Source organism: Patagioenas fasciata, chromosome 14 (genome assembly GCF_037038585.1).
Source record: "Patagioenas fasciata isolate bPatFas1 chromosome 14, bPatFas1.hap1, whole genome shotgun sequence".
NCBI classification, from domain to species: domain Eukaryota; kingdom Metazoa; phylum Chordata; class Aves; order Columbiformes; family Columbidae; genus Patagioenas; species Patagioenas fasciata.
In genome coordinates this window covers 18,834,946-18,861,206 of record NC_092533.1, presented here as the reverse complement: position 1 = coordinate 18,861,206, position 26,261 = coordinate 18,834,946, and the positions used below count along the sequence as shown (strand labels likewise).

General features: G+C 51.8%; 1 protein-coding gene across 3 annotated transcripts in view; it reads right to left on the bottom strand.

Annotated features, from left to right (window-relative positions):
- The window catches only part of SIL1 (SIL1 nucleotide exchange factor), a 101,462-nt gene that overhangs the window by 24,053 nt on the left and 51,148 nt on the right, over positions 1-26,261 (bottom strand). For all 3 annotated transcript variants that reach the window (XM_065849417.2, XM_065849418.2, XM_065849419.2), the window contains exons 5-8: positions 22,024-22,144; positions 20,636-20,732; positions 18,140-18,331; positions 14,085-14,206 (exon numbers count right to left, since the gene is read on the bottom strand). In XM_065849417.2, coding sequence (XP_065705489.1) covers positions 14,085-14,206; positions 18,140-18,331; positions 20,636-20,732; positions 22,024-22,144 — 532 coding nt within the window. The remainder of the gene's footprint in view (positions 1-14,084; positions 14,207-18,139; positions 18,332-20,635; positions 20,733-22,023; positions 22,145-26,261) is intronic.

The window sequence follows — 26,261 nt, the reverse complement described above, 5'->3', positions numbered from 1 at the left end:
TCTTCACCAGCTCAGGTTGCTCAGAGCCCCGTCCAGTCTGGCCTGGGATGTCTCCAGGGATGGTTCATCCACCACCTCTCTGGCCAACCCGGGCCAGGTTCTCACCACCCTCAGGGCAACAATTCCTTCCTCATGACCAGCCTGAATCGCCCTACTTTAGTTTAAAACCATCACGAGGTGTGACTCGTTACTGGGTGCACCGGGGCATCCCCAGAAGAGCACAGGTGGCTGGGTACCCACCAGGACAAGAGCAGAGCTCACCCTCCGTCACCCCCGTGGTGCTTTACGGTGTCATTTGTTAGTGAAGTTGTGCCCGTTGTCCTTTAGAGAGCACATCTCCGTCCCCCATCGCGCCGGCCCTCAGCAACTGTTGCCATGGTTATTCCGAGTGCTTCTCATCAAGAAGATGCTGCAACTGCTGAATTGTCTCTTGCAAGAGTTATTTAGGAATAACTAGTTAGTAAGTAGGAATAACGGGTTCAGACTGCCCACAGAAGCTAGCAATCTCATTTATTTTTGCTTTGATCCTGCCTTATTTCTGGCCTCTGCCGGGTGGAGGTTTAAAGTGGGAGTCAGAGATAGGCAGAGGAGAAGGCACGGTTCCTGGAGGGCAACGCGCTCGGCTCTGCTAGGAAATTAAAGGTCTCTCCTCACACAAAGCCTCTGCTTTTCAATCAATGGTCAATAGGCTATAACAAGGCACAGCAACCGACCAGGAAACACATATCCTCAGCTGTCGGGCCGGGGGAGAAACAAGTGGGGACTTTCCAGTTCCATGGTGTTAATTGTTAATCAAGATATTACAGGCACAGCCCAGAATCCATTCAGCAGTCGGGGGGCGCAGCCGGTGTCCCAGCGCTCCAGGCGGTCCCGCGGGTACCAGCCCACGCCTTTCAGACCCACTTTTGGCATGACAAAGTGGATGAACAAAGCCTGCTCTGGAAAGCCAAGGCCGTTTTGTTCAGCTCTCATTTAGAGCTCTGAAGAGTGACTGGGTAATGATGGAGCTGGTTTCCCCCTGCAGATCGGGTCCCACAGCGCAGTCCGTTAGGCTTTTATTGACATAAATGCCTTTTTCTGCTCTGTGTTCACCCTGGCACAGGTTTTGGGTAGGGAGGCGCATACCGCAGGACCTGAAGAACAGCACAGCTAGAGGAGAGGCACAGGGAGCCCGGCACATCCACTGGCACCAGCGCTCCCCAAATCCCAGCCCGTGACAGCCAGGGGCACTGCCCGAGGCACTGGGACCCTCCCCATGGAGGGATCCAAAAGCGGGAGAAAGACCTCAGCTTCATCCACAGGAATGAGCCCAAGGGCAGGAAAAACATATGAGATGTCAGCCAAGCACAGAATCACAGAACCCCAGAGTGTTTGGGGTTGGAAGGGCCCTGGAAAGCTCATCCAGTGCAATCCCCCCATGGAGCAGGAACACCCAGCTGAGGTTCCACAGGAAGGTGTCCAGGCGGGTTTGAATGTCTGCAGAGAAGGAGACTCCACAACCTCCCTGGGCAGCCTGGGCCAGGCTCTGACACCCTCACCATGAACAAGTTTCTTCTCAAATTTAAGTGGAACTTCCTGTGTTCCAGTTTGCACCCATTGCCCCTTGTCCTGTCACTGGTTGTCACCCAGAAGAGCCTGGCTCCATCCTCCTGACACTGCCCCTTTCCATATTGATCCCCAGGAATGAGTCCCCCCTCAGTCTCCTCTTCTCCAGCTCCAGAGCCCCAGCTCCCTCAGCCTTTCCTCACACGGGAGATGCTCCACTCCCTTCAGCATCTTGGTGGCTGCGCTGGACTCTCTCCAGCAGTTCCCTGTCCTTCTGGAGCTGAGGGGCCACAACTGGACACAATATTCCAGGTGTGGTCTCCCCAGGGCAGAGCAGAGGGGCAGGAGAACCTCTCTGACCTACTGACCACCCCCTTCTAACCCACCCCAGGTCCCATTGGCTTCCTGGCCACAAGGGCCCAGTGCTGGCTCATGGTCACCCTGCTGTCCCCAGGACCCCCAGGTCCCTTTCCCCTACACTGCTCTCTAATAGGTCATTCCCCAACTTACACTGGAACCTGGGGTTGTTCCTGCCCAGATTCAAGACTCTACACTTCCCCTTGTTCTATTTCATGAAATTTTTCCCTGCCCAGCTCTCCAGTCTGTCCAGGTCTCTGGATGGCACATCTACCACACCACGCTGCGCTGCGGGGACGCGCAGCACACGCTTTCCAAAGGGCGTCTGCCCAGTACCAACCAGCAGGGACACCTGCGTCCTGCTAGGGGACTCGGGCACCAAAACTGGAGCCACCAGCCCAGCACAGGGCTCCACGGCGCTGAGCTCACCTGCCCGTACCCGCACGACAACACGGAATAGACTAAGAACTGAATCTGGACAATGTGGCGCCCAGAGAGATGGTGAGTCAGCCCTTCCCGAGTTTCCAAAGGAGACAGAAGAAGGCTTCACTTATTCTAGCTGAAGTGGCTGGATTTAAAGAAATTATATTTGTCAGTTCATTAGTGTGTAACATAAGAATGAAAAATGCATTTCTAATTCCTGATTGACTAATCCACAATCCGCTGATCTGCAATGCCCAGAGTCCCCAGGGAAAGAACAGAAAATCCATAGCAGCCCTACAGTATTTCTTTGAGATTCCTGGCCGGGTCCTGCAGAAAGAGCTCACTCACATTATGGAGCCTTCCTCCCGTTACAAAATACACCTCGGCAAATTTGCTGCCGTTCTAGGAGGTAATAGAGATAATAAAACCCAAATCCCACTTGTCAGAATAGGTGAACAATGGACGTTTTGTGAGGTGCTGGGCATGACACTTCACATGTTTGTTCATTTCCCCATTGATCTGCAGTATCAGCTCATTTCCAGCAGCCTCCCACTCGTTAGGACAATTAGCAAAGTCCAAGTCACATTCTAACTCAGAAATGCTGCTACTGCACTGCAGGAAGGGATGCTGGCACCTGTGAAAGGACTGTCCTGCTGGACCCAGGAGATGTGTCCCTCTGTACCTTCTTCCCAGCTGATGTGCAGCCACGGATGCTGCTCCTCACCCACTCTGCCCCAGGAAGATGGGTCCAATGTGCCCCTGCATTCCCTAAACTGTGATCTCCACAATCAATGCCAAATCCTCCTTTAAATTATTTCAGACCCTTCTGCCTCATTCAGTTGGCTGAGGTGGAGGCAACCACAACCCTCTCCTTGGCAAGCGTGCCCCACGGCAGCCGTGCACAGAGGGAAGATCAGTCATGGGGTGGGAATGGGGTCATTCCTGGGTGCCGAACCATCCCCCCCGGACCCAGATGTGCTGACACAAATCCACACTTCACCTGGTTCTGCCTTCGCAAAGCAACTTCACTTGCTGCTTCTGCCCAGCTCCACAGCAGCTCAGATCTTACCAACCATGCAAGCACAGCCATGGGCTGAGCTGTACGACCAGCTTGCACAGGGAGGACATGCTCCCGAAACACGATGGGGAGATCTCCTTTCTGCAACACCTTTTTTTGATCCTTTCCAGCAGGTATGTTAGAAATGCTGTAAAGATCATGGCTACAGACTGCAGAAACATCTGGATGGTTTGGGTTGTAGGGACCTTCCCAGCTCCCCCAGTGCCACCCCTGCCATGACAGGGACACCTTCACCAGCTCAGGTTGCTCAGAGCCCCGTCCAGCCTGGCCTGGGATGTCTCCAGGGATGGTTCACCCACCACCTCTCTGGTCAGCCTGGGCCAGGCTCTCACCACCCTCAGGGCAACAATTTCGTCCTCATGTCCAGCCTGAATCTCCCTCCTTTAGTTTAAAACCATCACCCCTTGTCCTATGGAAACAGGCCCTGCTCAAAGGTCTGTCCCCAACTTTCTTCTCTGCCCCTTTTAAGTACGGAGGGACCACAATAAAATAACACCCCCGGGGATCTCTCCACCATTCCCTTTTGAGGGGCAGCTCCCCACTCCAGGTCTCCCAGGTGAGGATGTGTAAGCACAGCCCCCCGGGTATCGCTCAGGTCGGACGCGGAGCAGGGCCCAGAGCGGAGCCTGAACTCGCTGCTCCCCCACGCCACTTCCACAACCCCGCATTCCCACTCCGCAAAACATTCCACCCTCCCCTGTGTTTGTCCCACGAGCTCCTCAGCCCACGCTCGCGGAGCTTCACGCCGGCTGGGTTGATCTCCCGGCACTGGCTGGACCGAGCCCTGACTCCATTCCACTCTTGAAGGTTTCAATTAATCATAAAGCCAGTGCCATTTTGGGCTCCATCTGTCTTTATTCCTTCAGGGACTAATAATGCCTCACCGTGTGTTTTCACACGCTAGCTGAACTGAAATTAAGACAGATTTCAATATGAAGTGCCTGAGAAGAAAATGCATTTCGTAAAAAGAAAATTTCAGAGTCGTTACCATTCTCAGCTTGGAAAAAGATCTGGTTAAGTAAAAGCAGCAGGGTATTAATTTGGAAAACAACTCAGGTGAATTCCTGCTCATTGCAAGACATGCAAACACACTAAAATCATATTTATGGGCTTTTATGACAGAGTATGTATGGAACTGTAACACAATCTGCTTGCAAAGGGAGGTGAGGAACGCGCAGAGAGAGCTCAGAGACACTGAGGGGATCCCGGCAGCATCAGCCATGGCCCAGAATCCACACACCCTCCTCGTGCCTCTCTGTTGCGCTGACAGAAACAGATAAAAAACCCAAGAACCCTCGTGGTTCATCATGTAGGGTGGGTTTTAGTGGCTTAAGGCTTAGGGAAAGCCCATTTGCACATTGCTGTACTTGGGTTTTATGTTCCCACCTCTGCAAAACACAGCCACCAGGCTTTCCAACCAGCCAACCCTGCTTAAATACGGTGATTCCTGTGCTGATCCGGTGGTTTATACAAAGCAACAGCCCTAATTATTGATCTCGGCAGATGGAGCTGAGGGTTAGCGACCACCCCTCGATGCAGCCACCGCGGGGCTGTGCCCCCGTCCCCCAGCCCGGTCTAGCAGCGCCAGCGCGTTCCCTCCCCACTCAGCGCACAGCGCTGGGTCCCACGGGGTGACAGGGATGCTCGAAGCACAGACCAGCTCCAGGGTGATTCACAGAGGCGAACAGGGACGGCTGGGCACCAGGAGAGAGTCACGAACAGGAGAGCAGCAGCGTGACAGGACATCTACCATGACCCACATATCACCTGGGCTCCAGCTAACACCACCCGACTGCTGGAAAAGTTCTTTCTCTTGCCCATCCCCTATTTCCAGGGCATTTAGAAAAATAAAGGGAGAGACAGTCTGGAAAGGATGGTTGCAAGAAATTATACGACGGCCTCCACATTAAATTTGTAAGAGACAAAACCAGAGAAAATTTGTGAGAGCTGAAGTGTGCTGGAGGGACACCCAGACACTTCTGATGGAAGCGAAGGCGCAGCCCTTTGATGGTTCCTTCTGGACCTGGCTGCAGTACCTTGGAAACTCACTAAATGCAGCAGAGAGGACAAGCGACGCGCACCCATCGATGCTCTGAGCGGCAAATCAGTTTTCACGTCTATTCAGCTCCCATGCAGGGGCGTCAAGCAGCGCAGACTGCGCGGGAAGCAGCGGTGACAGCGTTTCTCCAGCTCGCACGATGACTCCAAGCCACCCCATGGGGAGGTCTGCCCGCCGGCCCAGCCCCCGGACACGTCTGTGGCCACAGGGCTCAGAGGTCTGCGCGCTCCTCAGAGACGAGCCCGTGAGTCAGCCCCTTCCACACACACCAGCAGCTCCAAGGGCCTCTGACCGACAGAAATAGCATCATCTACAATAAAGAGAGATCAAAATCCACAAGATGACACAGAATGTCAGGACCTGAGGGGAGAGCAGGTAGTCAACACTGATGATGAGCTTCTTCGGAAAGAGGTAATTTCCAAGAAGCTGTTGTTTTCTCTCTCTGCAGAACATCACCGTGTTCAAACGCTTGGAGAGCCTTCACGGGGCCGAGGATGGCAGCGATCTGGTGAAGACCTGAGCAACTCTCTGCACGGACGAATAAGCACCTGCTTCAATGAATCTTCAAGCACACGAATAGACAGATGAGGAAAAACTTAGGAAAACCCCGTATCAGGAGAACAGGTAGGCTGGAAGATGCCAGCCTGGAAACAAGGTCACTTGGTGGGACTTGTTCAGCCCTCAGTCACCACAGGCAAGGCCAGTTTTGGATGCTGGGACAGCCCGCGGCTGCCAGCTCCTGTTATTTTGCCCCCTGGGCAAGCTCTGGGTCCTGCAGCCCTCGCCTTCCTCTCCTCGGCACACGGGCAAGAGCCAGGGAACAACAGCGGGGTGCTGAGCACCTGTGGCTAAAGCCAGCGACACCCCACAAGAGCCAAGGGCAGCCCCCAGGGCCCCTCCAAACCCCGACTCTGTCGCTACCGTCTACCACAGACCCGCGGGCTCTGCCTCCGCACGCTCCCTGCGTACAGCCCGCCAGAGATTAAACCCCACAAAAGCAGCAATCAGGGAAGGGGTAGGAGGGTGTGCGCAGCAGGACGATGGGATCCGGATCCTCCCATGCGGGCTCAGACAACAGCTGCAAATCTGTAATGGTGGGGTCAGTTCTGTCCACCCCAAGCCCGGCGGGGAGCAGGTACGTAACTGAGCCTGGATCCTGCATTTCCTGCTCTCATTGTTCCTCGTCCTCCTGTTCTTCGCCGCTTTGTTCTATTCAACGCATTTTTTTCCACCTCCTTTCTGAAACGCATTAACGACGGGCTGCCACAGCCTCCTGCACGCCCTGATTAAAGAGTAGACGTAGATGCCTCCTTTTTGTGGAGCATTTTGCACCTATTACTCGGAGGGAATGCGGAGAACACGCGACTCGGCAAAGTCACAGCGGGTCAGGAAAATCATTTTGGATGGTTAGGTGGAAAAACCTTTGAAGCTTGGTGAAGCCATTAGCCGAGCGCACAGTTTGGAGTAAAAAGGATAAACAGAGAACATGGATGATGAATAAATAGCAGCTGAAGAGAGAGGAATACATGTTGCGCTCAGTGATGAAACCAGATCTACACTGAGAAACAGCAACTTCAGGCTGGGTTTTTTTTTGCAGAAAGTGATTAGGTAACCAGTCTGAATGCATATTGTAAATGGAAACCAGCACAATAACTCCAAGGCTACAGCAGAGAGCATCTACCAAATGAGAAGAGGCAGAAACAATGTGTTTTATATAATGCCCGACCTGGCTGCAATGAGTTTTTCTTGCAGGCTGGGTCAGTAACACGAGGGTGCTGCCAGAGCGGCTCCCTGGTGCACCGGCTCTCCTGAGCGGCTGTTTCCAGGGCAGACATCCTCACAAAGGCGCTGCAACAGCGGGGAGCAGGGCAGCTAAACCCTGCCCGGCTGCGGGAGCGCTCGGCCTGGCGGGAAGGATGGGCAGGCGAGGCAGGGAGCGCCTGCACCGCCAGGGCTGAGCCCGGCACCACCGACCAGACGCAGCGGTGCTGGGGGAAGCGGGCAGGTGTGCTGGATGCTGGGGTGTGATGTGAGGCCAAACACTGCAATTTCAGGGATCCGCATCCGCACTGCTGAACGTCTTAGTCCTCCTCCCTCGCACCACCAGCTCCCCTGGACCATGGAATCATAGAACAGTTTGGGTTGAAGGGATCTTCCCAGCTCCCCCAGTGAGCAGGGACATCTTCACCAGCTCAGGTTGCTCAGAGCCCCATCCAGCCTGGCCTGGGATGTCTCCAGGGATGGTTCATCCACCACCTCTCTGGCCAACCTTGGCCAGGCTCTCACCACCCTCAGGGCCAACAATTTCCTCCTCGTGTCCAGCCTGAATCTCCCTCCTTTAGTTTAAAACCATCACCCCTTATCTTATGGAAACAGGCCCTGCTAAAGTGTGTCCCCATCTTTCTTACAGGTCCTTTTTAAGTTCAAAAAGGCCGCAATAAGTTCTCCCCAGAGCTTCTCTTCTCCAGCTGAACACCCCAACCCTCTCAGCCTGGATGGGGTAACTCACTCCACAACTCCCACATTTTAGAGAAGCGACAACATCCTCGGGCTAAAACCCGTCCCACAGGGTTAGGCCAGGGTGTCCACCCCATTGTCAGCTCTCCAGCAGTCGCAGGGAGCTGGGACAAACCCAGGACAGGAGGAGCGCCCACCCCGCGCTGCTGCACCCAACAGCTTCCAGACACCCCCGTCTGCCAGCATTTAAATCACCAAAGCTGTTCTAGAAACAAACCTAGGAGCAAACCTTGGATTCTAGATTTTTCTCACGGGGTCTGCTCTCCCTGTCTTCCTGAGAGCACAAGGATGGCAGTTTACTATTTAATTGTTAATTACACTTTCTTGTTAGATTTCAGACGCTGAAAAATGTTTAGGGATTTATTCTTCTGTGTAATTAACCGTAATGATGAAACACAGTTTTATACCGCACTGCAGTTTTTGTTAAGGTTATTCATAATGGGGAAAGGCTAAATAGGTTGAGTTCATTATCATTACAGAAAAAGAATTGAGGTGACCCAATCAAATTAATTTGAAATTAAGTGCAGTGAGGCTGATAACTCCATGCAAGTCAGGAGTTCAAATAAAAATAGAAGAGACAACCTACAATGCAAGAAATTACAAGCGGGCAGGACGTGGAGCTGGAATTACTGCGTCTGGGGGTGGCAAACAGGGCCATGGAGACAAACAGTGACAACAGATAAAGAGACGAACCAAGACCGCAGGATGGAAAAGGAGAAGCTGGAGGAGGAAGGGACGAACATGAAGATGGATCTGAAATAAATGGGTACAGACAGTGCTTGTTAAGCTAACTAGATTTATTTCTCTGCCCAGAAATTCTTATGTCCCTACAAGACAGCACTGAAGCAAGGTCTTTAATTTTACTTTTCCAGGGTTTATCGCTTGGGCCTTAATGTTATCTAACAGCGGCGAGTATCAACCAGTTTCAGTGCGAAGCTGGACGGAATTCAAAAGCGTTAAATCTGGTGGAAGCCGTTTCCTCTGCACAAAGCCGTGCTGAAGAAGCTGGTGCTTCTCCGACAGAGCACGGCAGTCGTGACCCCCGGGAGGACGGACACCACCAATACTGATGGGCAGAGCAGGAGTGGGGAGACTGCAGAACGGGGCCGGGATGCTGCTGAAGCACACTGCCATCGTTTAAGGGGTTAATCACTCCGGAAATGGCTAAAACGAGCAACACCCTGACGTGAGCCACCTCTAGGAAACTCTTGAGTGCTGCTACAAGATGATGCTGGAGTTACTACCTGGGATGAGTTTACTCCCAAGTCTTTGACAAGTCTTGTACCATTTGTTTTATCACTCGTGGCACCAGCACAGGGAGCACCGAGGTCCCAGCAGCGCTGGGATACAGCAAACCAGGCTCAGACCTGGTGTCACAGCATCCCAGCCTGGTTGGGTTGCAGGACCTCTGTGGATCCCCAGCCCAGCCCTGCTCACGCAGGGTCACAGAGCAGATCACACAGGTGGGTCCAGGCGGGTTTGAATGGCTCAGAGAAGGAGACTCCACACCCGCTCTGGGCAGCCTGGGCCAGGCTCTGGCACCTCCCAGCAAAGACGTTTCTGCTCATGTTCAGATGGAGCCTCCTGTGTTTCAGTCTGTGCCCGTTGCCCCTCAAGAGATCCTGTCCCCGCTGCCGCTGTGGCCAGCACGAGGGCTTTTAAAGGACTGACAAACACCACAAATCTCCCCAAGCACGAGCGACTCTCCTGGCTCCCACGCCAATGTCACCTTGGGTGTTTGCTGCCCTCTCCCCAAACACAAACCACTTCTCTCTTCCTCGGAGGTCCCACGGATCAGCTCCTCTGTCCTCACCTCTAAATCACCCCCAAGCATATGGGGAGCATTTGGGAGAAAGCTTCAAGAACGCATTCAACATAAATTATTATTCCCCCTCTCAACGGATTACAGAAATCCTTTTATTACAAAATATTAAAATGGTCAAATTATCGGTGTGGAAAAACGTTTCCTGGAGGTAAAGTTTTTAAAAATTGAGGTTTTAATCACAAGCATAATCCTTTCTGGCTAACATCCCCGGTCTTGTGAAACATGGAGATACAAACTGCGCAGAGGCCTGGCTGTGCTGCGAACAAAGGGGGATGCAGCCTGTAAATAGCTTAGAGGACATCAGAAGACACTTCTCTCATCAGCAATCTTTTTTAGCTTAATATAGCTCCTCTTTGCATAAAACATTGACATTTTTGCAATGTTTGGACCCAATGGTGCGAATGCTGATTGTCATCCGAAGATACTGGAGTGTACCTTCAAGAATATGCAAGAACATTTTACAGACATTAGTTTTACTTGCCTCCAAAATGCTGTATCTTAATATTTCATACTTATATATTTTTAAATGTTAGTACCACTGGATAAATGCTAACATGCTTTTATGCTAATGCAATCACTGAAAATCCAGATAATGTTGTGTATTGGCATATACTGTTAGTGAATTATGGATACCTAAATGTACAATCCCACATGCCTAGCAATTATTTTTGTTACTGCATTTAACTTTTATTTGCAATCAGAGCACTTGAGGATTGTTCAAATGAAGTTTACTTTTGCAAACTGCTGAATGGAAAACATTTTGTGAAGGGTTTAAAAACAGCAAGACTGTGATGAGGCTGCAGAGTTGCCATAAGGGCACCGCTCGGAAAACTCTACCAGATGGAACAGTGTTTGATTTGGTCACGGACTCGGCCATTAAAACCCAAATGGCTAAAATGAAGGACATATAAGAGAAAAACAGAGATGAAACGTTGATGTTCTGTGTACCAGGTCACCCTTGTCGGTGGCAGAGGGATGCACCCAGCACCGGTGGCCTCGAGGACCAAACTCTCACGTGCTAAGGCTGCTTTTCAAGTCCACTTTAAGCCAGATAAATAGGAACACTATCAGGAAGGAGAAATCCAGAACTTCTGCTGTACCTCCTCCTCTTTCGCCTGCCACCTCTGCTGATCCAGTGTCTTGGATGATGGAGCCGATCCAACTGAAAACCCCATCCTCCCAAATGGGTTCTTGGCCCAGCTCAGCTCTCCCAGCAGGTCCCAGCCAGACTGGGGGATGCAGCTGGTTTGCTCCATCCCTCACCCGCTTCCCTACCTGATCAGAGTTACAGACAATGCAAATCTGGAGCAGACCACCTGGATATTTTTAAGAGCTGACAAGTTCTGAATGGAACCCAAGCATGTCTGAGACTCCTTAGCATCCACTGTTTTTCTCTGGCATAATACACGTTACCAAGCTGCCTTTTCCAGATTCAGCTACACCAGGAGCTAATGACCTCCTGGGCTGGGCTGACATGTCACAGAGTGTCAGGGGTCGGAAGGGGCCTGTAAAGCTCATCCAGTGCAATCCCCCCATGGAGCAGGAACACCCAGCTGAGGTTCCACAGGAAGGTGTCCAGGCGGGTTTGAATGTCTGCAGAGAAGGAGACTCCACAGCCTCCCTGGGCAGCCTGGGCCAGGCTCTGCCACTGTCACCGGGAACAAGTTTCTTCTCAAATTTCAGTGGAACTTCCTGTGTTCCCATTTGCACCCATTGCCCCTTGTCCTGTCACTGGTTGTCACCCAGAAGAGCCTGGCTCCATCCTCCTGACACTGTCCCTTTCCATATTGATCCCCAGGAATGAGTCCCCCCTTCAGTCTCCTCTTCTCCAGCTCCAGAGCCCCAGCTCCCTCAGCCTTTCCTCACACGGGAGATGCTCCACTCCCTTCAGCATCTTGGTGGCTGCGCTGGACTCTCTCCAGCAGTTCCCTGTCCTTCTGGAGCTGAGGGGCCACAACTGGACACAATATTCCAGGTGTGGTCTCCCCAGGGCAGAGCAGAGGGGCAGGAGAACCATGGTTACCATGCCCTGATGTTCCTCGGGGAAGGTCTGGAAGCGCTGGGAGGTGGACACAGCCCGTTTGGGAGCAGCAGAGCATCCCCTCCAGCCTGGAGTGCTCAGCATCCAACACCAGCACACGTGGGGAGCAGATCACCCCTGCAGCCCCGCGAGCTGCGGCAGCTCTGGCATGCACTGCACACCTCAACAAGGCCCCCAGGAACAACCAAGAGTGGAGAAATAAACACCAACCCCTCCAAAAAACACAAGACATCAGAAAATGCTGCAGCACGAAGCACTTCAAATGCCCCTGGCATGTAAACGGAGCACAGAGTAAGCTGAGAAAAATGTATAAACAAATAAATGAAGCCGATAGCGCAAAGCAGGCGAGTTGGCATGTAGGTGTCTATTGAGAAAGCTCAGCAAGGGGAAAAAAGCAAACCCAAAAAACAGGTATAATGCTCCTCACATTTTGGAGCTGAGCTCTCAGCCAATACATCATCCGAACCACTCGAAACCACCATCTGTCAGAATGTCCTTTCAAGAAGAAAGGTCTAAAAGTTCCCGAAGAAGTGTTTTAATACTGTCATATTAGAAAAGAGATTGTTTCTGTCCAAAGAAAGGCATCTGCAATTAAGCAAATAATACTATACAAAGGCATTAGTCTCATGGCCGCTGCCGCACACTCGTATCATGAGCCAATGAATTTCTTGAGTCTGGATCATGTCACATCAGCTAAATCAGGAAAGAAGTGATTTAATCGCCCCTGTCATTGCGCCAGTTACCTGCAAATGTTCCCAGAGCCTCTGCATGATTTTCTCTTAAGGAAATATGTAATTAATAGTCCACGCGCTAATAAAGAGCCTAAGGAAACAACCACAATATTGCTTCAAACATGAAAATATTCCAGAATGTGAAGAGCAGGTCTATGTTTTTGATGTGAAAGTCTGTATCTTATCGGGATCAGTAGGTCAAGCTCTGTTTCGTACTATAAAATGGATCCTTTGCCGGTGTAAATCTGGGTACCCGCCGCTGCCCACTTCACCTCACACACGCTGGCATCGCATACAAGATGGCAAAAGAAACGCACATTTGCAGACTCTATATTAGACTCAGTGATAAATAATTTATAATGGTGGAGAAGGTGACCGCATTTTTAGGCACAGAAATATGCAGATATAATGAACCTGGCTTTCAGTCTTCACTCCGCACTTCTGACCTTGAAGTCTGGGTCCCTCCAATGCATTTCTAAAGGCTCTGCACATGCGAATGTGCAACACACACACCCTAAAGCTCAAAAAAAGACACGTAGATAAGGGTCTCAGGGACATGGTTTAGAGGTGGACTTGGCAGTGTTATGTTAATGGCTGGATGATCTTAAAGGTCTTTTCCAACCAAAACCATTCTTTGATTCTAAAAACCCATAAACACAAAAGGGCACCGATAAAACCCGTTGAGCGCATGCGGTACCACGTGTAACAGTGCACGTCCTGCCCTGGCACGGCCGACCGGGCTGCTGGGGCACGAGCCACGTTCCGCTGCACCACACAGGTCCTGCAGAGCAGCTTCTCCTTGACCCAGCCCCCACTCCTGACCCCACGGCTGATCGACACCGCTGCGGTGTCAGAGACACCGGCGCTAAAACCCCTCCAAAGACCACGGGAGCTGCTGGATTGCCAAAATCAGCATCTCGCTCCCCTAAAGCAGCCTACGAGCGAGGAGCAGGAGGGAGAAGTGCGTGCTGAGCCACGCCAGCCTCGGGATCTTCCCCTGGAGATGGGGAGGCAGAATTATTCCCCTTGGCCTTTGTGAAAAGCCCAGGGAAATCCAGAAACACTCCCGGCTCCCCTGCTGAACGACCTCCGGCGCGGCCTGACGAGCAGGGCGAGCACGCACCGAGCAGACAGCCGGTGCGAGGAGAGGAGCCGAGAGGACAACGTGGTGTGTCACAGGATGAGAGCAGCTTTCAGCCCCTGCTGCTATCATAGAATTGTTTCAGTAGGAAGAGACCCCAGGATCATCAAGTCCACCCATAACCCACCCCTGGCACTGCCCCATGTCCTGAGAACCTCATGTCCGTCTGTCCAACCCTCCAGGGCTGGTGACTCCAGCACTGCCCTGGGCAGCCTGTTCCAATGCCCCACAGCCCTTTGGGGAAGAAATTGTTCCTAATATCCAATCTGAACGTCCCAATAGCAATAAATCAAAAGAGATGAAGAGAGGCACAGAGCCCGCCGGGTGTCCCGAGGTTTCCCCTCGCGGGCTGGGGGACGGAGCTCACCTGGAGAGCGCGGCGCCCAGGACGAAGGCAGCGTGCTCCTTCAGCGCTGCCTCGCTGCTGTTCAGCCCCTCGATCACCAGCCGGAGCCCGCCCATGGAGAGAAAGTCCTTGGCGTTGTCCACCTGCGAGGGAGCAGGGATATCAGTATGAAAGCCCAGAACGCACTCGACACCTCGTGAAGATCAGCAGCTCTTCCCTCCCTGTCTGATCAGCGCTGAGTTTTAAAAGTCATTAAAAATTAAGGGGGAACGACCACAGCTGGCATTTTGTACACCAGCACCTGCGAGCAGTGGATGTCGTGGCTGCAGGAGCTGCTGACAGGTGGCTGTTACCACACGCATCACTGGAAGCTCCAATATAATACTTCGATCAGCTATCAAAACTACTCTTGACGTGTATTTCAGGTGATTTCAAAAATTCAGGAAATCTGGTGATGTAAAAAAAACCCCAGTTCTTTCCTCTCTTACCTGAGCAAGCCGCCACTGGGGGCCCAGGGAACTGTCTGTTTTGCAAATGCGATTAATTAATTGCTGCTCTAATGGTAGCAGCAGGATGTTTCAGAGCCTGTCGGCACCAGCGGGGCAGGGCAGCGCCAGCTCTGCTCGCAGCGACCTACACGGATGGTTCGGAGCGTGTTTTGTGAGGATCAACAGCTTCATGCGGACACGAAAAGCACAACTGGTCCCCGCTCGGAGGGGTCGGCAGGAGCTGCAGCCTGGGCAAGGGCTTCTAAAGCCAACAGTATTGGAGTAACCAGGCGCAAATCCCAGCGGGCAGCTGTTCTCGGGTCAGGAAAGGGCTACGAGCGGCTCACAAACAAAATTTACAGGAAAAGCACAAAGTGCTTCAAGCACAAGATTCGGTTCGAAGCCAAATCGATATATTTTGGGGGGTTTTTTTGCAGTTTAAAAGAGAATCTGATGAACGTCCAGAATTGCATGTGCAAAAAATTGGTGGTTAGAATTTGAATGTTTTTCCTCCCTGCAAGACAGGGGTACAACGGCAGATGGAAACAGAAGAGGAAAATGAGCTGCCATGCCCGTCTGCAGCGGTGGGGTGGGACAGGACACACGGGGCACGTCAGGCACCACGCTCCGGCCTCAACGCTCTTTCAGCCGACAGTGACTCCATGCTTAGCGTTACATTTATCTCAGCCGTGCGCCTCCACCAAAATCGGTCACAAGTTGGATATTATAGGTACCCAAGAGAATGAAGAAGTTACTTAGCTTTATGTCCCATGGGTACGGCTTTACCAGAGCACGGCCCGGGAGCTGGGACAATACCCACCGCTCGCTGTCCCTCCGCAAAGCCAGGGACAGAAAGGCCATCTCTGCAGGTTGCTGGGGCTGATTCAGGGTTTGCAGCAGCTTTTGTATCCTTTCAGATCCTATTTCATAACTGTCCTGTAAATTGAACCCGCCAGATCCCTTATTTTTCTGCGGGTCCATCTTTGTCTACAAAGAAATCTATGCAGCAACCCGATTTCAGCTGCCAGTGGGTGCTTTTATTGCTCAGCTTCTGTAAAACTCCAACGCTGTTTTAATGCTGGAATTGGACATTGAATTCAAGGGGCATCAGTTTGCATCAGTCGGGGTAAAACCAACCGTCGCTGTATCCCCATCAGCACCGAGTCCTTCAGGCCAACACCTCAACCACAGAATACAAACGGTGCTGTAAAGCTTATTTTGAAGGTGTATGAATTTTTTTTAACTGGACTCTGTTGTGAGAGCTCCTTCTCTCACTATTTTAAAATGAACAAAACCCCCAAACTCAATAACTGGAAGGTATTAACCTCTCTGGGGAGCAGAAGATGCTGCAAACAGCACAGAAGAAAGCCAAAGATGAGAAGAGCTCTTGAGTAAAGAACACAGGGAAGGTGAGTGAGGAGAGGGATGGGAGAAGGGCAAATATGACAGCGGTTATTAGAGAGCAGCCTCGAATTGGAGGAGAAGGAAAATGAGGAGGGAAGGGGAGAGAGAAAATGATAGAAAAGGAGAGGAAGGAAAAGCAGCGTGTCAACCATACGCAACAGAGAGGGAAATTAGCAGTGAGAAATGGTGTAGCATGTCAGAGGAGGGGAGAGAGGAAGATAAGGAGAGTAAATAATTGAGAGAAAGAGCCTGCAATGCATGAGAACGGGTGTTGGCTCTGCACACTGCTGTGCAAGCACCGTGAATTCTGTTTATAAATGAGTTATGCTCTGGCCTCTTCACATTTGCATTTGGTTTTTATGCGTTGCAGACAACCTAGTGGGCCAAACCTTCCTGCTCTTCCTCCAAGACGGGCTCCCAAACATGCCAAGTCAAATCCTGACTGATGAGAAGCACAGCGGGGCTGGCAACCCAAAGCCGAGCAAACACAGACCCTGGGGCTGCCTCCTCCGAGCGCCTCCCCCGGCGCAGCACCGGCCCGGCCGCCCTCGCTCCCCCGCGCGTTCGGCAGCACGAGCGCCTCCCCATCCCCACGCATGGAGCAGAGAGTGGCCCTGGCTCACAAACCCTGCAGGGCTCAGCGCTTTCCACTCGACAGGGCATTTTGTACACCCATGGGAGCAGCAGGAGGGCCGGGAGCTGGATGATTATCAAAAGCCGTGGCACATCACCGTTGGGATGGAGGCTGGGGGACAAGGAGCAGCAGAGCTGTCCCTGGTCCCGCACACGGGTACACGCTGCCTGGGGTCACCGCACCTGCAATGGTCCCCGTTGTCCACGGCACGGCCGCCGCAGAGCATTCCTGACAAGTTCAGCCCCTCCAGGGTTATGCGGCACAAGCGTATTTGGCTGCTATTCAGTAATTACATTAAGGCAGCGCTGCTAAAGTCAGTACCAAGCAGAGATAATGCTCTGGACGCATTCGACTGGCTGGAAGAAGAAAGAGGAGGAAAAGACGCGCTGGCTCAGAGACAAGTCATATTTCTTATCAGCTTCCTGCCTGATGAGAAGGTGCTGCCCAGCCATCTGCCCCGGCAGCGCGGGCACAGAGCATCCTTGTGACGGACGCACAAAGGAGCCCTGTGTGCCCCCGTCCCCCGCCGCGGCCCCCGCGGAGCCCTTTGATGCTGGACGTGGTTTCCTTTGATGTTCCGGTCCCCACTTCCCTGCTCCTCTCACCGTTCCAAAATCGCTTGCCCCATCCCATGCTGCGAGCAGGCAGGGTTTTATGCTCTAACAGCCCAGACTGCTCTGCTGGAAATCAAAGCATCCCAGGGTGTTTGGGGGTTGCTTTTTAGCATGCTGGCCTGATGCTCTGGCACCCTTAACCAGACAGAATTAGCCCTGACTATAAATACGAAGCTCTTCGGGCGCCCATTGTTCACACTTGGTCTCTGAGTCAGATGCAGTCAGTGAAACAAAAGCCTCAAGAACAAACAGCAAGGAAGCCTCTGCATGCCTGTGACAGAAATTGAAGACAAAGAGCCCTGGAAATAACACTTCTATTAGTTCGTGCATGGACTCCAACTCACAGCAGCTCATTCCTTCTGCTACTTTATCCAAAAATACCGTGTTTGGGTCTTCAGCCATTCCTGCCACCCGCTCAGCTGTGAAAGAGGCTCTTGGTGCCTCTTCTTACTCACACCGAGGCAAAGTGCAGGTTTTTGGGTGGCTGTCACCTTCCCTGGTACAAAGACGTGGTCTGTGAGCTGATGTGAGGGCACCTACCTGCAAGCACAGAGGCTTTCACAGAAGGAGCGAGAAAATAATTATCTTCTTAGCAGCCATCACTCTGCTTGCCCAAAATCAGCAGATAAAACCCCATTTCATACCATTGAGCATATGAATGAAGAAAAAGAGCGGGCAAGAAAAAAAGCCTGAGAACAGACAACAAATCAGGCAACACTAACCCCTAGGAAACCGCTCGCTACTGGCACGAGCGGAGATTTATTCAAACTTGGATACAGAATAAGCCTGCAGCAGCCCTCTGCTGTCTGTTATTGTCCCAGGATTATGATAATTAAGCAATTTGTATTACCCGATACCGATAAGAAAAATAAACCCACGTTTATGACACCGTATCACCTGCATTTTACATGGTAGTTACTAAGGCGTTTTTGTTACCTGGTGAACATAATATTCGAGATCATAAAGTGCCGCTACTTTTTCTTCCAGCGTGGAGGCAGAGCTGTTGAATTTGCTGATTAATTTAACCATAATTTCATAATCTGTTTCCATCTTCACATTCAGCTTTTCAAACTCCTCCTTCAGCTGCTCTATGGGCCGGAATTTCTTCCTCACCTCTTCCTCGTGGGCCTTGAAAGCAGAAGGAGGAAACCAGAGATGAAGGGGATAGATAGAGACAAGGAAGATGCAGAAAGAAACCCCAGGCCCAGATTTACAAGGGGAACCCGGCTGCCTGTGCACACGGGTTTACTGCTGAGCAGCACGGATGCAGAGGCAGCGTTGGAGGGTCCTTGGGAGAAGCCCAAGAGCCCGGTTATCTATGAGACACCGACCCTGGGGACCTGAGCAGCACAGCCCGTTACCTGGGGCTTTGTACCCATTTCTGTGTCCTCTGTGCCTTCCAAACAACGTCAAGCCCGGGGTCGGGCAGCACCGCTGGCCTCCGTTTGCCTGCAAGTGGATGTTCTCAAGACGTGACTGCAAAAAGCCCCGAGCATCCTCCTGATCTCAGAGCTGACCCTGCTTGAAGCGGAGATGGGGCTGGAGGCCTCGGGAGGTCCCGTCCAGCCCAGGGACATCAAGGAGATCTCCTCGGGCACGTACAAAAACTCTTCCGCCATCCGAATCACTGACCGGGTTTCGGGATGGCTTTATCCCTCGGGAAACTCGCTGTCGGGGACAGCAGCTGCCACAGAGTGGGACGGGAGGCCAGGACGGGGACAGCTGAAGTGCCGAGCCACGGGGCTTGGCCAGGAGACAGCACGGCTGGTGTTCCTCACATAAAGATGAACCCAGGGCTGTGGCGAGAAGGAAAAGGCTCCGCCGGAGATCAGGGAGAGGGACCAGTTCAGCAGCACTGGTGGCACTGGGACAGGCGGGGCCGGAGCTGCTGCTGCAGGGCACGGAGGAAGCAGAGAGGGCAGAGCGAAGATGTGCTGCCCGCGAGCCGGAGAGAGCAGGAAAGCCCCTTTCGAAAGGGATTCTGTCACGAACACAAATACCAAAACCTGGTTTTATACAGGAGCGACCCCCAAGCAGAGAGGGTTCGCACGTGGGTGCTCCCGCAGCTCCCCCGCGCGCAAACAGGCGCGGGCGCCGGAGAAGAAAAAAGCAGAGCGACGGGAGCGAAAGCAGCGTCACTCGCCTGGCCTAATTACCACAGGTACCAGGCGATAACACAGAACGCCGTGCCCACCCCAGCCACGCAGAACCACTTCTGCGAGACGGGAACGCGCTTCGTGGAGCTCAATTTACTCTGACACAGTTACTCCGAGGATGAATTTGCTCCCTGCAGGAGCGATTTTAAATGGAGTACTTTAGGTCCATTAGATGTAGCTGGTTTTAGCTCAGTTGCTGGGACAATAGCTATTCTAACAGGGTTTTTTAAAATAGGGCTTATTTTCCCATAATAGAGTATCGCTAATTTTCACATTTAAATGACACTTATTTCAAGAAGCCCTGCTATCAGTAGTGCTGGCTGCTACAGAAATCATCTTACAGAAAACAAAATAACCGGGGGAAAAAAGACTTTCTGTGGTTCCAAGACTTTAGAGCCTTGACTTCTGCTGCAGTTTTCCTTGGACTGAGACATGGTCAAGGGAAACAGGCTGGGATCCATCTGCTGAGCCGTGTATCATCCCACCAGTGGCTGGGGACCAGCTCCGAGCCCAGAGTGGGCTGAAAGCAGCTTTTATATCCTATTTTATTTTGGGTTGTGGGCTATTTATAACTACATGGGAAACCTGGAGCTTATATAAAGAAACTTCAGCTTATGCTTCACTACAGCCGCTCAGTTTTTACTACCCACGGCATGAGATTGGCAACTGAAATCACGAGATGACTTCTGGGCGCAGCTGTGCCAGTGGCAGGGGAGGCTATGGCCACAACGCGGGACAGTGAACAGCAAAGTGATTTCCTTTGCAAATACCATGACACTGCGATCCACCCCACTCTGGGGGTCTGCAGGCGTCTCTGTGAACAGAGCAGCACTCCAACAGGTAAAACAATGGATGAAAATACATCCAGACACCTGAGGGCTGATCTGTCGCTGAACTGATCCCAGCTCGCTCCCCGGACAGCGCAGGGGACAGTTATTACCGAGAAACACCCTGAACTGCAAAAACGTACTGAAATACTCACAGGCAGCTTGCAACGCAAGGCTTTTGAGTTGGGAATGAACAACACAGACCTCACCAAAAGTCTTCCATTTCTACAGAAAAGCCAGGATTAGTACAAAAAGGGGTGAGAGTTCCCCAGGGAACCGTATCACTAACAGGCTGGCAAAGGTATTTCAGGCCCACACTCACCAGAAGATTAGTCTGCACAGTATTTTCCCAAGCAATTACTTTAACAATCGTGTTTCTGCGCCACGCGATGCAGAGCGTTCACATCTGTGTCGTGTGTGTTGCTTTAGAAAGAAGGAACTCCCCTCACCTTCCGTTCTGCCTTTTCGCTCTCCTTCATCTTAGCCAACGCTTTCTTGAGCTCCTGGGACGTGAACGAATTGGAGTCGATGTCCACCTTGCCCAGTCTGGCAGGGGAAATGAAAGATTTTATGAGTGAACAATTATATCTGTAATATTTTCATTGTGGCAATGGATAACGTCGGGAGGGAAGGAGCCAAGAGCACTGGATTTCCACGCGTCTTGCTTAAAACAGAAAAACTCCAGGCTCAAGAAAAGATGAGTCCAAGCAGTATATTTTGTGAGTGTTTTGCAGACATCTCATCCTGGCAATCCAAAAAGGCTTGGGAATCTGCATGCCAGCTCCAAACGTCAAGTCCTAACACAATAAAAGGAGCCAATTAATTGATGTGTCTGAAATTCATGTAGCAATATAAAAAGAGCAGGAAATGTTTCAGAGGAAAACCAAAAGAGCACCACTGTGCCACCAGACCATTGCAAAGGACCTGCAGGCTTCACCGGGGAGATGTGCAGTTGAAGATGTGTCACACCATCGTCACACGCAATGCCGGGGCAAGGGCAAGCCCACGTGGACATCACACAGGAATGCTTAAAACCAGGTTGTGTCACTCTTTATGTCAATCTCATTGGTTCAGGGAACATATCGGGGCCATAAACAGCCGTGCACAGGGAAAAACAACGCCAACCTTGGAGACATCATGGAATTAAAGAGCTTCTCCGTGAACCAAACGGGACAGACTGGGGAGCAGCGGTAAATCCAACACGCTTAAGGAAAGTTCTCCACAGTAACTAAACCTGCCTTTGCTGGGGGAAAGTCAGCACCCGTGAAACTTTTAAAAGACATTAAGGAGTGTGGGCACAGGGGAGTGGCTGGGGTGTAAACGGCTGCTGCGGCCTGCGGATCGCACCCAGCTAAACCAGGGAGCCCCGGCTCAGCCCAAACAAAGCCCGTCACGACGGCTCTGACGACTCGAGCTCAGCAAGCAGCTCCAGACCGATTGCTGCGGACGTTTCAAAGGAATAAACGCCATTTGAAGAAGTCACGTTGCAAATTTAGTTTCAGTGTCACGGCGTGAGGAGCCGTGAAGGTGTCTCTGAATGGGCACTTGAGGCACTTGTACCAGCAACCTGAGCTGGTGAAGATGGCAGGGGTGGCACTGGGGGAGCTGGGACGGTCCCTTCAGCGCAAACTGTTCTGTAATTCTGTGATTCTACTGCCATCCCAAAGAGATCACCAAGGGCAGGGCTCAGTTTTAAGCACTGCTGAGCTCTAGAACCAGCAATGAAGCCTCAGGAAGAGATAGCGATTGAGTGCACTGGGGAACCTGGTCTCTAATACAAGACAGGAAAGCAAAGAAATCAGCAGCCCAGCCACCCCCATGCTCTGCATCACGGTACCTTTTTCTTCTTTTATCTTCTCTCGCTTCACTTTTTCCATATTCACTATCAGGGAGTTTGGCTTCTCTCTCTCCTGTCTGCAGATTCAGTCGTACGTGTGACCCTGCAGGAACGGCTTGACCTGCAAACAAAAGTCAGATGATTTTAGGGCACGGTCGTTATTGCAGCTTTGTGAAAGAAGGGCACGGTGAACAGGAGCGTGATGGCCCCTCCATAGACAGCCCCGGGAACACAGAATCCCAGGATGTCAGGGGTTGAAGGGACCTGGAAAGCTCATCCAGTGCAATCCCCCATGGAGCAGGAACACCCAGCTGAGGTTCCACAGGAAGGTGTCCAGGCGGGTTTGAATGTCTGCAGAGAAGGAGACTCCACAACCTCCCTGGGCAGCCTGGGCCAGGCTCTGACACCCTCACCAGGATAGCAAGTTTCTTCTCAAATTTCAGTGGAACCTCCTGTGTTCCAGTTTGCACCCATTGCCCCTTGTCCTGTCACTGGTTGCCACCCAGAAGACCCTGGCTCCATCCTCCTGACACTGCCCCTTTCCATATTGATCCCCAGGAATGAGTCCCCCCTCAGTCTCCTCTTCTCCAGCTCCAGAGCCCCAGCTCCCTCAGCCTTTCCTCACACGGGAGATGCTCCACTCCCTTCAGCATCTTGGTGGCTGCGCTGGACTCTCTCCAGCAGTTCCCTGTCCTTCTGGAGCTGAGGGGCCACAACTGGACACAATATTCCAGGTGTGGTCTCCCCAGGGCAGAGCAGAGGGGCAGCAGAACCTCTCTGACCTACTGACCACCCCCTTCTAACCCACCCCAGGTACCATTGGCTTCCTGGCCACAAGGGCCCAGTGCTGGCTCATGGTCACCCTGCTGTCCCCAGGACCCCCAGCTCCCTTTCCCCTACGCTGCTCTCTAATAGGTCATTCCCCAACTTACACTGGAACCTGGGGTTGTTCCTGCCCAGATTCAAGACTCTACACTTGCCCTTGTTATATTTCATTGAATTTTTCCCGCCCAACTCTCCAGCCTGTCCAGGTCTCTGATGGCAGCACAGCTTCCAGTGTCACCACTCCTCCCAGCTTGGTGTCACCAGCAAACTTGCTGACAGTCACTCTGTTCCCTCATCCAAATCATTGATGAATACATTGAATAATACCGGCCCCAGCACTGCCCCCTGAGGCACTGCACTGGATCCAGGCCTCAACTGGACTCTGCCCCATTGACCACGACTCTCTGGCTTCTTCCCTTCAGCCAGTTCCCAGTCCACCTCACTGCCCGCTCATCCAGACCGCACTCCCTCAGTTCAGCTGTGAGGATGCTGTGGGAGATGCCAGCCTGACCCACCGAACAGGGGAGGAGGGACCCGGCCCCCGCACAGCATCAGCTCCCTGCTCCCTCCCATGGCACTTCCTGAGACAGCACCAAAGTCCCACATCAGGAGCGGGTTTGGAGACTCTTTGGAGAACAAGGAATCGGTTGCTGATTGGGGTAGAGAGGATAAAGCAGAGCTGCAGAATGAAATCAAAGCACAGCGCAGAGTACAGCCAGGCACGCTGAATATCAAGTGTTCCGAGGCAAGGCTGTGTTGGTTTGGAAATATTGTATTAAAAGGAATACATGATCACTACTATCCACCAACAAAAATACAAGGAATACATTAAGCTTTGGTTTTAAATGCAGAAAAGATGGGAAACGCAGCCCGTTTTCCCTTGGTCGCCATTCCCCACGACCAGGCGGCGCTGGCCGGCGCTCTGCAAGGGAGGGACGGCAGCATCCTTGCTGCTGCTTCTTCATTTTGCTTCAACTCCTTCTAATGAACAAAATCTGCCTGCCTAGGAGAGCGGGGTCACAGCGGAACGAGCGCGGTGATCTTAGCTGCACACAGACGGATGGACAGACAGACAGACAGACAGCTGCTCACGCCCCTCTGGATGGGGTTTCCCTATTCAGCCCTGTTTGCTTTTACCTAAAAAGGCATCTCGGCTAAAATAACACAGCACGCAGGAGACCAAAGGGAGGCAAAGACATGGATAATTATTTCATATAACACATACGTGTTCTCAAAGATAAAATCCTCCAGTCTAGGGAACAACCAGGCTGATTCCCCCTCTTCAAGACCAAAGAGACACTTCCCTGATCAAAGGACCGGGTGCTTCCTACATAAGACTGGGATGTTCGTCACAATTCAGACAAGAGCATTTCAAAGCCTAAAGCCATCCCAGAGGTAGAAATGCATTTAGAAAAAAAAATGGAAAATCCATTTTTGAGGATTTCCTGTTAAAATGGTGCACTTCTTATAGTTCCTCTGCGCCATGTGCTGTCCGTGGGAATTTGTGTTGTTTGGATGTGTGAGGGGACAGATGTGATTATCTTCCCATCTTAAACTGTGTAAGGACAGGCTCCAAACCTCCCCCTGCTCCCTCACTTGTGACACGCAGGAGCTTTAACCCCTGTGTCTACCCAGAGGAGCATCTTCCCACTTGGAAAAGAGGAGCCGTGCAGCGAGGGCCGAGCTGTCCCCGCGCAGTTGGGACGCGCCGGTCCAAAAGGAGTTTGTAGGGTCTCCAGGAAAAGAACGACACTGCATCTCCGCTCCCTGTTCCAAGAGCTGCCAGCGAGGAAAAATATATATATAAAATGGCATTGCGTGCTGAACAGAGAGCTGCACGAGGACACCTTCCTCCTCCACGGGCACAAACGGCGCGTGGCGGAGGGGAAATCGAGGGGCGACCTGAGTCCTTCCCTCCCAAAGCCGGCGGCTTTCCCGGTCCAGGACCGCCCGGTTCCAGCCTCGGCACTCGCCGGAGCAAACCCCGAGCTGGCACACGGGGCCAGAACTCACTCACCGTCCCCACCAGAGAGCACAGAACAAGGTGGTTCACTCCGGTGCCAGGGGAGAGGAACGAGGCTGATGGGCTTCGCGTGAAAGAAACATCAAAAGGGATGGAAGGAGCAGCCCGGGACGGGCCGAGCAGCTCCCCGGTGACCAGCCCGCCCGGCTTCTATTTCCAGCCAGTAAATAAAAGGCGAACCACAGCGCTCACAAACCCATCACAACCACGTTACAGAGGTTGCCAGCGGAGAAGACACAAACCTGTCCTGCTCCCACTTCTCCGCACTTTCCTAAACGAGATTTGACTGAGACCACCCAAACCCCAGAGCAGAAATCTCAGCCCTGATGTATTTCAGCTGGAGCTTTTGTCGCTGCAGGGATTTCTTCTCACCGGCAGCACTGGTTCGTGCCACGGCAGGACAAACATACCTCTGCATTACATAAACCACGGCAGACACCTCTGTTTGCGGTGAAGACATTGCCAGAGTCACTTAAAATATTCCAGACCTTCGAGACAGGATGAGGTCTCTGGTTTTGTTTAGTCTGGGCTGTTTTGCAGCACTATTCATGAAGTGCGTTTGAGGGTGGGCTGACTTGAGTAATGTGATTTAAATTGCTGATTTAACAGAGCAAGCTGGAAATCCTGAATTTTAATCATGTTTCAATATGTAGGTTCTAGACACTTCCCTTAAAAATAGTTGAGTCCCTTCAATTCCTATAATTTGATACTATTCAACAACTGGGAGCACACACCAGAGCAATACATATGTAAGCAATTACAGAGCTTCACGTGCTGCTGATACACAACTACACTCCTAATAGCTTTTTTCCCTAGAGGAATTAATTTTTTTCCTTCTTGTTTGTATTAAGTTGCATTTGGGAACTGAAACTCAATTAACAGATACAAAAACAAATTTATATTTAAGTGGTTTTCTGACCTTTTTTCTCTCTGACACCTTAGACAAATAAACTATGTTGATGCAGACTCGTATGCACCGCGCATCTGCGTTACAGAATGATGCTGAACGACCGAGATCTCCAAATCCTACAGCCGCTGGGTCTCATCCCGCTCTTCCCAGGGATATTGAAAAATATCCCATCCTTGGAAGCTTTTAAACCACAACTAAATTGATTTGAACACACGTTACCACACCAACTTGGCTTGATGGATCTCAGAGAAAGCCATGGGGTTTAAGACCACCTGGTGTCCAACGGGGACACAACACCTCTGGCCCCCGCTCCCTCACAGCCAAAAAGAGAACATCCAACAGGTAAAATACTTCACTGCACTAATGACAAGGTATTTATTGGGAATAAATGTTATTGGGAATAAACATCAAAGCAATGTGACGGTATTTCCTTGCAAGCAGGAGACACCGATCCAGCCAAGGCAGCGTGACTCCCGTGCT